At 48.1% G+C, this 12458-nt stretch overlaps 1 protein-coding gene across 1 annotated transcript; it reads left to right on the top strand.

Moving 5' to 3' along the window:
- Positions 1–3240: 3240 nt before the first annotated feature.
- Positions 3241–10527, top strand: CHST7 (carbohydrate sulfotransferase 7). Its single transcript, XM_085055852.1, has one exon. The coding sequence runs from the start codon at positions 3738–3740 to the stop codon at positions 5136–5138; it is 1401 nt and encodes a 466-aa protein (XP_084911978.1). The 5' UTR covers positions 3241–3737; the 3' UTR covers positions 5139–10527.
- The last annotated feature ends 1931 nt before the right edge of the window (positions 10528–12458 follow it).

Genomic DNA, 12458 nt, shown 5'->3' on the forward strand with positions numbered 1-12458 from the left:
TGTAGGTCCTCAATCTTTGTTTCACTTTGGGGGAAACTACACTGCAAAAAGTCCCTCCTGCATCAGCAATCTTGACTAGACTGGTTTCTCCTTCCCCCTATTCTCAACATGTCCTTTCTGAAATGTGAGTTACTAAGTCTGGCTCCATATGTGAAACATGTGGTATTGCACATGTTGGAACATCTGATGAAAAAGTAGCTTCAAAAATAAGGACATTTGTCCTAGCTTGTTGGCTTCTTGAAGGTTTTTAAGCTGCTACTAACCACGGACTTCCTCTTGGCTGAAGCCTGTGAGTGACAACATGTGCAAGCAGAGAGCTCATTAACAGTCAGGATGTTTGAGGGCGGTACTCTATGTGCAAAGCATATTTAATTTTATCAGCAAATCAAGCTATTTTTACTCACAAAGTACTCTGTGAAAATGACAAGAGCATGCAAGAGCTAAAAGATTGCTAGATATAGAGGCAACTATTTCTATTTTGAAGCCTCTGCTGAGAAGATAAAAATTATTGAGGCTGAAATGCTGCATTCCAGCATTTACTGTCTCTCTTGACAGTAGAAGCACCGTGGGAGACAGAAGAGCAAAAATTAAGTTAGAGAGATAATACACAGGAAGCCAATGTTATGTTATATTAAAAACAGCCAGTACTTAGTGACAAGCTTGGAAACAAGAAAGGAAATACTGCAATACTGAAGTATGCAGAACATGTTATGCCTATATTCTTCCCCTCCCCCTTTACAAAAGAACATTAAGCACAGAATTATCACAAAAAATGGCAGGAGCTACATGCCAAATGGGCAGACTACTTCACAGATCAATGAAGAAGAACAGGGCTGTCTCCCTTGGGTACAGAACTGTCCTGATCTCAGAAGGAGATGCAGATCATTTGTATATGTACATGGTGTCTTTATCGTTTATAGAAAAAGCCTAAAAAGGGGGAAATTGTGCCCCTGATCTGTGCTGAAGAGAGAACACAGTACAGAACTGAAAATCGAGGAAAGAGAAAGCTGATCTCTTCCCAGCTCTATTCAGACCAGCAATCCATTCCCCAACACTCAATTAGGTACTTCTTGTGAAGTAGGTACTTCCTTCAGGAAGGCTGGAGCTCAGCGAATACAAGTCTAGCTCAGGCACCTGCTGGGTGGCAAAATGAATACTGGCTTTGCTGGAATCCCCCTGTGCCAAAAAAGCCCTAACTCAAAACAAATGAAGTAAACACTTACAGCCTAATCCTCTTGCAGTAGAGGAACTCTTGTGAAGGTGCAGAACAAAACATTTACTGTCATTCTTTTTTTTTTGGTTTGATAATCTTTTAACAACTATGGTTTTATCTCTGCTAAAATAATACCAGCAACTGTGGTAAAGTGATTTGCATCTTTCACTTCTTCTAGAACAGTTGTCACAGAAGTTTGTAGCTCCATTGTCTGAAAAAAAAAATCAGTGGAAGACATACGTAGTTTTATTTCTATGGATTCGCATTTGCCTGACATGCTGTCTTACTCTGTGAGATGTTTCATTCTTTTCAAGACAGCTTTATACTTCAGTTAGGCAGCTTTAAGACCTAGATTTTAGTTCTTAGACCTAGGTATGTGTCATAGAAACTAATACAAAATTAGTTTAAAGTAACGTGTCTTGTGGCATGGCTCACTGGCCATCAGTGAGGCTACTGCCAACTCAGTATTTTGTCTTACAAAGGGGAAACACTGGCATCTCAGAGTTACCCATCCTTATCGGCACTTCTCAAGTTTCCACCTTGGCAAACCTACCCAAATTACTATTTTGTATTATGCCACAGAAGTCAACTACACTGGAGACCCCCCTCAAAATACTAGGTAGGCATGCTTTTTGGATAGGGAAAGGGGGTTTTTTTGCAAGACTGTAACCTGATTTTGGCAAGTGTGTTTTTATTCTGTTGTCCTCCTTTAGTGGCATGAGGGTCTGGGTGAAATCCTCGTGTTACTGAGTCAGAGGTGAAACACTGGTGAGTGTGAGATACTGGTGTATCTTGGTGTTTAAAAATATATGCAGTGAAGTGTGTGTTGAGGCAGAATTTCCTTTCCAATGCTATAATTTCTACATTCTTCTGCTCAGGAGATCACAAATCTCGTTTGGCACCATCTACTCACTCAGCACGCTATAAAGGGCAGGAAGCCCAGTCTTTAACACTTATTAACATGGGGCAAGTAAAGCATTAGCAGGCAGACTACTGGCTCACCACCTGGACAGAAGAGAAGCATGTTTTTTCTCTCACACATGGATTCCTGCTCCTTGTACTTTGCCTGACAAAGTCAAAAAAAGATTTTTCTTTAATAACTAGGAATTCATAGTATGTGCAGCATTATCAGACTGTGTATCTATATATCTCTGCTATAGAAGGAGCATTTTTAGAACCCATGTAACATTGTTTCTCCTCTCTGTTGCATGTGGTGTCATTGGCAAAGGTTGTGTCATGTGTCTAACCACAGGTGCATATATACCACACAGACTTCTGGAAGTCAAAGCATAATACACCAAGGGCAAGAATTGTGTTATCCTCTCTGAATTTCACCCTGCACACCATACTTAAATGTTAGTAGTGTTTTACAGAGGATGCCACCTATTGCCTAGAGGTCAGGACAGTCAGCAGGTCCCACTACATCATCAGCAGGACAGGGACCTCACTTTCCTGACAGCTAGATGTCTTAACCAGGAACAGGGGATCATGGTCCATCTCCTTATGTGAGCATCTTCCAAGGTCAGGCAGGGGCTGGGCTGGAGATTTTGAGACTACACATTTTAATTTAAACACTTGAAGTCAACATACTGTTGACTTTCCATCTCCTGGGAAATTTTAACTAATCTTAGATGTCTAAAAAACTAGAAGTCTAAGTTTGAGCTGGTGACTTTATGCTCTTACTCTAGTTAAGAAAGAGGGCTATATGCACAATAGGTTGAATGTCCCTCTGTGGGTGCCCATTGCTTCCTACCAGCTGCAAAGGGTGACCAGCTCAGACAGCCATGGAACTTAGAGGTGTAAAACTGGAGCAATGAGTCATGATCGAGATGTCCGCATCCCATCAGCACATACGCATAGACAAAAGTGTGGCTGAGAAACCCCGCAGCTCTCTACAGCGCCGAACTGCAGCATTTCTGAAACTCTCTGCAGATTTTAATAGCTGTCATCTACCCTAAAAATACATTTGCACCTCTTCTTGTTAGTGTAGCATCTTGCGTGTTCTTTCTCCGGAACTCTGGTGAATAGCAGGACCAAGCGCTCCTCCTCGGGATACCCTCGGCTGCTCGGTACCTGTCCTGGCTAACACACCTCCTTTTCGGTGCGCCCCTTCCCGGGCGGGGGTGAGTCCCGCCGTGCCGAGCCCGCCCCTCCGGCTCTGCCAGGGGGGAGGGAGGGAGGCCGGGCGAGGGGCGGCCCGGAGCCCGGCGCAGCGGCAGCGGGAGCAGCGGCAGCCCGCGCCCCGCCGGCGGCGGCTGCTCAGGCGGCGGCGGGGGCAGGTGCGGACGCTTCTGCGTCGCGCTGCGAGGAGGAGCAGCAGGAGGAGGAGGCGGCGGCGAGAGCGGGCGGGCGGCGCGGCCAGCGGCCCCGAGCCGGGCCGGCGTGCCCGTGGGCGTGCTCCCCGGCGGGGAGGACCGCCCGCCGTCCACACCCCCGCCGCCGCCGCTAACTTTGCTTCTCCGCAAAGAGCCGCCCTCCGGCAGACAGAGGGTCGGCGGAGTCGGGGTCCGAGCCGGCCCCCGCGATGAAGGGCCGGCGACGGTGGCGGGGCGAACATCGCCGCTTCGCCGCGGTGCTGGTGCTGTACACGCTGCTGCTGCTCCTGCTGGTGCCCTACGCGCTGGACTACGGGACCAGGCGCGGGCGAGCGGACGAGGAGCCGCTGCTGCGACGCTGCCCGAGCTTGGAGGAGGCGCTGAGCGAGTGGGGCTGGGAGCAGCGGCCGCCGCTGGACGAGGAAGAGGAGGAGGATGAAGCGGGCACGGCTGGGGCGGCGGGTAACGGCAGCGCGGGGACGGCGGGGAAGCGGCACATCTACCTGCACGCTACCTGGCGAACGGGCTCCTCCTTCCTCGGAGAGCTTTTCAATCAGCACCCCGACGTCTTCTACCTGTACGAGCCCATGTGGCACCTTTGGCAGGCGCTCTACCCGGGGGACGCGCTGAGCTTGCAGGGAGCCCTCCGCGACATGCTGCGCGCCCTCTTCCGATGCGACTTCTCCGTCCTGCGCCTCTACGCCGCCCCGTCCGGCCCCCGCGATCCGCTGGCCCCCGCCCCGCCCGCCGCCGCCAACCTCACTACGGCCAGCATCTTCGGCTGGCGGACCAACAAGGTGATCTGCTCGCCGCCGCTCTGCCCCGCCGCCCCGCGGCCCCGCGGGGAGATCGGCCTCGTCGACGGCGCCTCCTGCGAGGAGACGTGTCCGCCGCGGGCGCTGCGGGAGCTGGAGGCCGAGTGCCGCAAGTACCCGGTGGTGGTCATCAAGGACGTGCGGCTGCTGGAGCTGGGCGCGCTGCTGCCGCTGCTGCGGGAACCCGGCCTCAACCTAAGGGTGGTGCAGCTCTTCCGCGACCCCCGCGCCGTCCACAACTCCCGCCTGAAGGCGCGGCAGGCGCTGCTGCGGGAGAGCGTCCAGGTGCTGCGGAGCCGCCACCGCGCCGAGCCGCGGGGCCCGGCCCGCCACCAGCAGCATCTCCTGCTGCCGCCCGGGCTGCTGGGCGGCGGACGGGCGCCGCAGCCGCAGCACCGCGCCGAGTTCTTCCTCGGCGGCGCGCTGGAGGTGATCTGCCAGGCTTGGCTCCGCGATTTGCTCCTGGCCCGCCGCGCCCCGGGCTGGCTCCGCCGCCGCTACACGCAGCTGCGCTACGAGGACCTGGTGCAGGAGCCCCGCGCCGAGCTGCGCCGCCTGCTGCGCTTCGCCGGGCTGACTGTGCCGCCCGCCCTGGAGGACTTCGTGGTCAACATGACCCGCGGCGCCGCCTACTCTTCCGACCGGCCCTTCCTCATCTCCGCCCGCGACGCGCGGGAGGCTGTTCACGCCTGGCGGGAGCGCCTGAGCCGCCAGCAGGTGCGGCAGGTGGAGGCGGCGTGCGGAGAGGCCATGAGCATCCTCGCCTACCCCCTCAGCGCCGGCGACTCCCGGTAGCGCCCGAGCCCCACGTCCCGGACGGGCCCGAGGGCGGGCGGACGGGCGCCGTCGGGCAGAGCTGAGCGCGGGGGTCAGAGCTGGCCTGGCGGGCACCCACTTGGTGGGCCTGGCGCTGCCACGGGGGAGCCCCGGCTGACGGACGCCTCGCCTCGGGTACAGGCAGCGCAGCAGGGTCCAGGCCCCCCGTCCCGCTGTTGCTTCAGCGTGGCTGTGTTCATTCTGGGCTGCGTGGAGAGGGCAAGGGGGGAATGTTTTATTTCAGAGGAAGGTTTGGTAAGAGGTGTCCTCCGAGTACGGCATTACTCTTGGGGCCTTTTCAGCGTGAAACCATGGTCGTGTACAAAGCACAGGTATGCTACAAACAAACTGCATGAAAATTTAAAAGTCCCCTAGCTGAAGACTCTCAGCAAGGAACTAGAGGGCCTGGAAGGTGCTTCTGTGAGAGCATTACCCTTCCGCAGCCCTGAGGCACACTGGCCTCTGTCTTACTACTACTGAAACACAAGGGGCTTCTGTGAAGTCGCTGCAGAGGTCAGTGGGGGCCTGGACAGCCAGGAGGGTGGCTGCTGCAGGGCAGGACTCAGCTCTCCTGCTCTCAACATGCGCTGCAGGGATGGTCTCTGCTTCTGTTGGTTGCTGGTGCTGTAGGGAGAGGGCTGAGGGAAGGGGAGTCATGTCTAACTCTGTCCATCATTCGGAGCAGCAGGGTAAGCAGTTGTGCAGAGAGGGTAAGCATTCACCTTCTTATGTGTTTTGAAGATGTTTCTGGCAAAAATATTTGCTGTTCTAGAGACATCCGTAATTGTTTTGAAAGTAGGATTTTTAAAAAAAATATATTTATATTGATATAGTTTGGTGATACTCGTGAGATACAGGTGACTAACATGTTTCTTTGGAACATGTGTAGAGGTGAATGAAACTGGAAGGCAAATGCTCAATATTTTCGTTTCATTTTCTCTGTCAGATGAAAGAATCACTTTTCTTCCCTCACTTCCGGGCTGACACATTGTGCTGTGCACAGGGTTCTCCTGATCACATCCCTTCCAAACAATAACATCCTCTCAGCTGGCAACTCCTGGACAAAAGCAAATGTTTCCTAAGAGGCTAAGATAAATTAATCATGAAGTTCCCAAATAAAAGCTTATATTAAAAAAGCCAAACAAATGAAACAAAAAACAAAAAAAAAAAAAACCTCCCTGAAGTTTTATTTTGGATTTTAAAATGACATATTCCTGCAGATATCCTGCAACTTGTGTGAGAAGGGTGTGTGTGTGTGAGTGTACCTGCAAGTACCTTTGTTTCTTAATTTCTTTAAGGTGGGGATAGAAGGTTTTGTTGTAATTTAGGGATGCAGTTTCATAACTTCACAGAGACTGCCTTTGAGTCCATTACAGTCTGGTAGTGTTTAAATGGCCCCACAAGAGTGTACAGAATTATAGGCATGTTTACATGCAGTCCTCAAACACAAACCCAGAATATGACTTTCAAATTGAGGATAATCCAGGATCAGCAAGAAAGTGGTATTTATATAAAGTGTTGAAAATAAAGGCAGTTCAAAGATGTTATGTTATCATGGAGGAGGTGTTTGAATTGTATTGTACATTTTTGTTCTCTGAGTGTTGTGCTGTACAGCATGTCAGGATGAACTTTCATTTATTTTAGCTCTTTTTTTTCCTTGGTCTTCCCATCTGAGAGTATGTTGGCATAAGAAGCAGGTTTCTTTCATTATCTGACAGGAAAATGTAGTCATAAAAATGTTTTTGAACAAATCTATCCATTTCCCAGTATCATACTTCATACAGTTCTGCATCCTTGAGCTTCTGCTTGAAGTAAGAATTACAGGATCTCATTTTGTGCTGGAACAGCCTTGTGTATTATCTAAGGGATGTTTCTGCATTTTCTCACAGTGCCTGTGACACCAAAATTTGTCTCTGGGTATTCCAGTGGCGTTTAATAATGGTATTTCTATAGATAGATTATACCTATACTAATGCCTTGATAACCCGTGTCAGGTAACCTTTTTTGGAAGGCTTTTCTGGGACCCAGCCTGGCTTGTACTGACAGGTTTGGAAAGAAAATAAGGTTTTTGTCCATACCAAAACATGATATGGTACTTATTAAATCGGATGGGAGATTAAAATCCTGTATATCCTGTTGATTTGTTCTTAGCAAGTTGCAGTTACAGAATTGTGTGATGCAACTGTTAAGCATTCTCTTCACCTTGACAGGGAATCTCATCATGCTCTTTCAGGTGGCAAATATCTTTCGTAAGTTTTTCAAAATCCACACTTAATTTCACTTAAAATGGTTCATCATGATGAGGAAAGGAGGTTGACATCTAACTTAACTTGATTTTTATAGCTGGGAGGAAATCCACTTACTGCAAATTATTTAGTGTTTTCTGAAACAGTTTCCATGTTTGAGCTGCAAAGGTGGTGAAGGGCCTTGAGGGGAAGCTGTATGAGGAGCGTCTGAGGGCACTTGGCCTGTTCAGCCTGGAGAAGGGGAGACTGAGGGGAGACCTCACTGCAGTCCACGGCCTCTTCATGAGGGAGAGAGGAGCAGCAGGCATTGATCTCTTCTCTGTGGTGACCAGTGACAGGAACTGGGAAAACAGATTGAAGTTGTGTCAAGGGAGGTTTAGATCAGATATTAGAAAAAGGTTCTAATAGAGGGTGGTTGGGCACTGGAACAGGCTCCCCAGGAAAGCAGTGATGGCCCCAAGGCTGACAGAAGGTTTTGGGCAATGCTTCAGGCACATGGTGTGCTTCTTGGGGCTATCCTGTGCGGGGCCTGGAGTTTGACTTTGATAATCCTTGTGAGTCTCTTTCAACTCAAGATATTCTATGATAGATGCATTTTCCTTATCAATAATTATTTCTGTCAACAGAAGTTGTTCACTAGCCTGATTGCTCTCTCTGGGTGTTTATTTTAATTTTTTAATTTTTGTATAATGTGTAAAGGGCTCCATTGGACAAAGTGTACAAAATACAGCAAGTGCAATTTCTGTTTTGTATTCAGTGCACCTGAGTTCATTAGAAAACTCTTCTGAAAAACCCACAGGGAATATCCAAAGCCGAGAAAGAAGCGAGTAGTCCAGAGTGACATCTTATGACAGTATGTGCAAGAGCATATAAGGCTGGCTGACAGTTGCTTAATGGCTGATGGTGTGACGTGTGAGCTTCAGTCACTAGAGGGTTTTCTGAAATTCTCCTGCCCAAGGAGGACAACTAAGGCTCACCAAAAAATGCATCCCATTTTTCTCTTCAGGTTGTTTTGATGGCAGTGGAAAGTGTCATTCAGGGTGCTTACAGTGTGTACTTGATCTTGAAACTCAGGCCTTGAAGAAAAAGCAAATACACTGTCAAGTGTTGGTACTTACCTGAAAAGACAGAAACAGGCCTGGTTACGATGAGCAGCATGGAGTTTTGGTGGCAGAGATCTTTGGAAGCAAGCAGAACTTGCTGAAAGCAGGACACCCATAGTTGGACTGCAGTTTGAGAGCAGCTGGACTTTTATGGCTTGGCCATTTTGAAGTGAAGTCACAGTTCTACAGGATGATGTAGAAAACTGAACCGTAACTGCTCTTTTAGAGCAGGGGATGGCATGATAAGCAAGGGAACAGTAAACACCTTTTTATAGCCAGCCTCAATTGACAGGCTTGGAATTGGAGTGCAGCTCTGAGCCATAGAGTTTTAGTATTTCAGGCTGAGACTGGTGAAAATTACCTACTTGTGCCACATTGCATACAATGAATTAACAACTTTTATGTATTAAAAATTTGTAGCGGGAAATGGGTACAAAACTGAAAATGCTCACAAGACATTTCTGTCATCTGTTTTTACTTAATTTCTAGTTGTCACACATCTGACTTAAGGGAGGTACAAACCTGAGTACTGTAATTCATAAAAAGCTGTAGTATTTCCATGCCATAATTGTTAATTGCTCTTTTACAACATTAAATCTGTATTTAAATTGTTTCTTTTGGGGAGGCAAACTGTACTGACATACTTGTGGGAAGCGATGAAAGTCCAGGGCCAATAAATACTTTTGGCCCCCACCTTATTTTTACTCCTTAGGATATCACTGATGGAGTCCATGTAGATATCCACAGGACATACTTGCATACTGCAGGTACAATAGTTTAGTATCCATTGCAGTATCTAACCAGAAGTGTTAGAATAGTTGTGGAGTTACTTATTTAGCTACTTCAGTATTGCATGGGTCATTTCAGCCCCCTCTTCCCCCATCAGTCTGGGCATCAAGAAAAGTCCTGAGTTTTTGCGTTGAGTGCTCAGTATCACCACTTTCAGTAAAGTCCAATGATAAAAAAACTGCAGAGTCTCTGGGTTTGTTATGGTAACACAATTAAACAACTGAAACCCTGAGAGCCAACAAGCCTGACAGCATGTTCTGTTCCTTTCTTGAGCACAGAGAGCTGTCACTGAGACTTTCTGATGGTGTATGTCATTTCTCAGAGTCACCATGCAATCCCTGCAGCACTGGGACTACCTTAGATGTTGTTTTGTCTTTCCTATTTAACTTGATGTGACACCTACCACCATGGAGAATGACATGGGAGAAACAAGATTTGTCCAGTCTTGCAGTAGCAGAAGTTTTCAGCACCCCTCGTACGGTGTTTGTGTGAGTGAGGGGCCAGGTCCAGATTGTCCTGGCTGTGTTTTAAAGAGATGAATGCTAGATCTAAAAACATTGAGGTGGTGGGTTTCAGTGATGAAGGGGCCTGTTGTTCGTTGGTGAGACATATATCTGGCAGTCACAGCTCTGAACAACAGGCTGGAAGCTGATTAACATTTTAGGACTTGCAGTCTGGGTATTGAGTACTGTGAAATTCTTGCTTCCAGCACTGAGATGTTAAGCTCTGCTGCTAACCTAGGGCACCTGCAGTGCCATTTCTTGTTGCTATTAAGCTGGAATCCAGTCTTTCCCTGGAGCTTCCGAACTTGTTGCTGTTTCTAAATGTCCAACTTTGCCAAACTTCAACTGTATATAGGCTGAAGCTTTTTGTCATGGGCCTAAGATTTAAATCTCTCGAGGGAATTTCAGTCAAAACAGTGCATATTCTTTTGAGCTTAGGATGTGGTGGTCTTTTGCCTGTGTTCAAATATTCTCAAAGATATTTCTTTGAAATAATTTTTCACTTCAGTGTTTTGGGACAGGAACTCCACTTTGGGTAGGGGAAATTACCTCTATGTAGAGGATGTCCCCTGTATTTTTATTTTTACCTCTGCTTTCTATTTTGATTTGGCCTAATATATTAATGTTTGTATGAAATGGATAGCACGTGCTCAGTAAAAGTGGTTTTGGTATGTGTGTGTGTATCTTTATTTTATACGAAATAAAATCTGCGTTGGTTTTATCTCCACTGAGAATGTGCAAACCTCTTTCTTTCACATAGAAAACTCTGTGGCACACGACATACAGTGGGAATCAAAACCATGTAACTATGGCAGGGGCTGCATCACTGGGCTGAGCAGGGAGGAGTCTGTCATTCCTGTTCCCACTGATGCCTTGTTCCCTATCCCCTCTTTCCCTGTTTCAGTTGTTCCTAAGGAAGACCCCCAAATGCATTGTTCAGCTTTCCAGTGCTTAATGATGGAAAGGACAGTAGGTGATATGACATTGATGACAGGGTAAACTTGAGGGAATGGGGAAAGAAATTGACTGTTAGTTGAGGAGAGTAGGATTTGTTGGGCAAGTGACTTGGGTGTGAGAGGAACAAGGGACTGGGATTTGATGATGAGGGGCAGGAAGTTGTGGTGCTTTAACTGGAAAAGTTGGCTGGGAGTATGTGTGAAGGAAGGAAGGAACATGGAGAGAGCAAACTAGGGGAAGCAGAGACCAAGAACTGTGCTGCAGTGAAGTGCTGGGAGTTGCCCCAAGTGTATTTGGAGGAGATAGAGGAGGAGAGCTCAGGGCAGGGGGGATGGAGAATAAGGTGAATCTGAGTCTGAAGTGCAGGGGGGAAATTGGTAACACTTCAACTCTTGCCATGTCTCAGTTCAAATGGCTGCACAGTCAGCTGGCAGTGGAGCAGCCCCTGGGTGGAGAGCTGGTCCTCAGGGCAGCAGTGACTTGCCTTCTGCTGTGCCTGTCTCAGTCCACACAAATGCATTTCTCCTGCAAACCAGACTCCTCTCTTTCTCTCTGCACAGGGAATTTATTAACTGCCCCCCTGCTCTCCTAGCAGCATTGGGGTGGGATGCATGGGAAAAAATGCTGTCCTGCGAAACTGAAGTTTTAAAGCTCAAATTTGTAAAAATAGAGCCATTGCCCACCTCCTGCTACTGTTGGGCTCAGTTTGTGATTACGAGGGATGATATGAGAGCTGTCTCATCAGCTGCCTTTGCCTGAGCTCCATTTGGGAGTGCCTTTGCAGTCATTTCTGCAGTGGGCATTACCACCAGCCACCAGAACAGAGGAGCCTGGAGGAGGTCCTTGTCCGTGTCCTTGGTTCAAGTGACAGATGTTCGTGCACTGGATTTAAAAGTCCCAGTTCTAGCAGTGACTCATGTGCATATCACTGACATCTATTGTTTTCAGTATGAGCTTTTCAAAAAATGCCAGGAAACCTCTTGTCTATGCATACTGTTGCAGAGACATTCAATGTCTGTGCTGCAAAGTCAAGCACTGAAGGAGTCAGACTCAGTGTCTGCTGCCTCCCCTTTCATGCTCCTTGTCAGTCATATATCACAAGTGGTTGTTTTTTCTCTACTGCAGCACTTGGTCAACACTCAAAGTTGGACACACCTGGAGCAGGAATGGATCGTGCAACATGTCTGGCACCACGAGCACTGCCTGGTGTGTGCCAGAGGTTAGAAAGCATGGAGGAATCTGGTAGGAGACTGAAGGAGGTAAAAAGGATGGAAGCAGTATCTCATGGCTGAGGTATTCAAAAGCTCTCAGAGGAGCTGGACTCAGTCCCTGGTGCCACAGTGTCTGCGAGATGTTAGACAAGTAAGTTAGATTTTTTGAAGAGGCCGAGTCCATATCAGGTTGAAGCTGACACTTTTGGTATGCTGGAGCTGGCTTTGCAGAACTGTTGTAGCAGCAGTCACTGTTCACGTGTGCCTGATCAGGGGGCACTGGTGGTTCAAGGAGTGACTTAGAACCCTTGAGTGAGCTAGTTGTGAAAAGGGCAAATGTAGGGTGGTATTAATATGTTCTCTATTGTAGGCACCTGAGTCCCAAGGGGATGAATTAAAGTTTTTAATAGATACAGAGAAATGTCAAGTGAAATAACTTCTTGGAGAAGACCAAACTGTGTGGTTTATTTAGTCTCAAAGTCAAGGTTGA

This window comes from Lichenostomus cassidix, chromosome 1 (assembly GCF_008360975.1).
Source record: "Lichenostomus cassidix isolate B80296 chromosome 1, HeHo_3.0, whole genome shotgun sequence".
NCBI lineage: Eukaryota > Metazoa > Chordata > Aves > Passeriformes > Meliphagidae > Lichenostomus > Lichenostomus cassidix.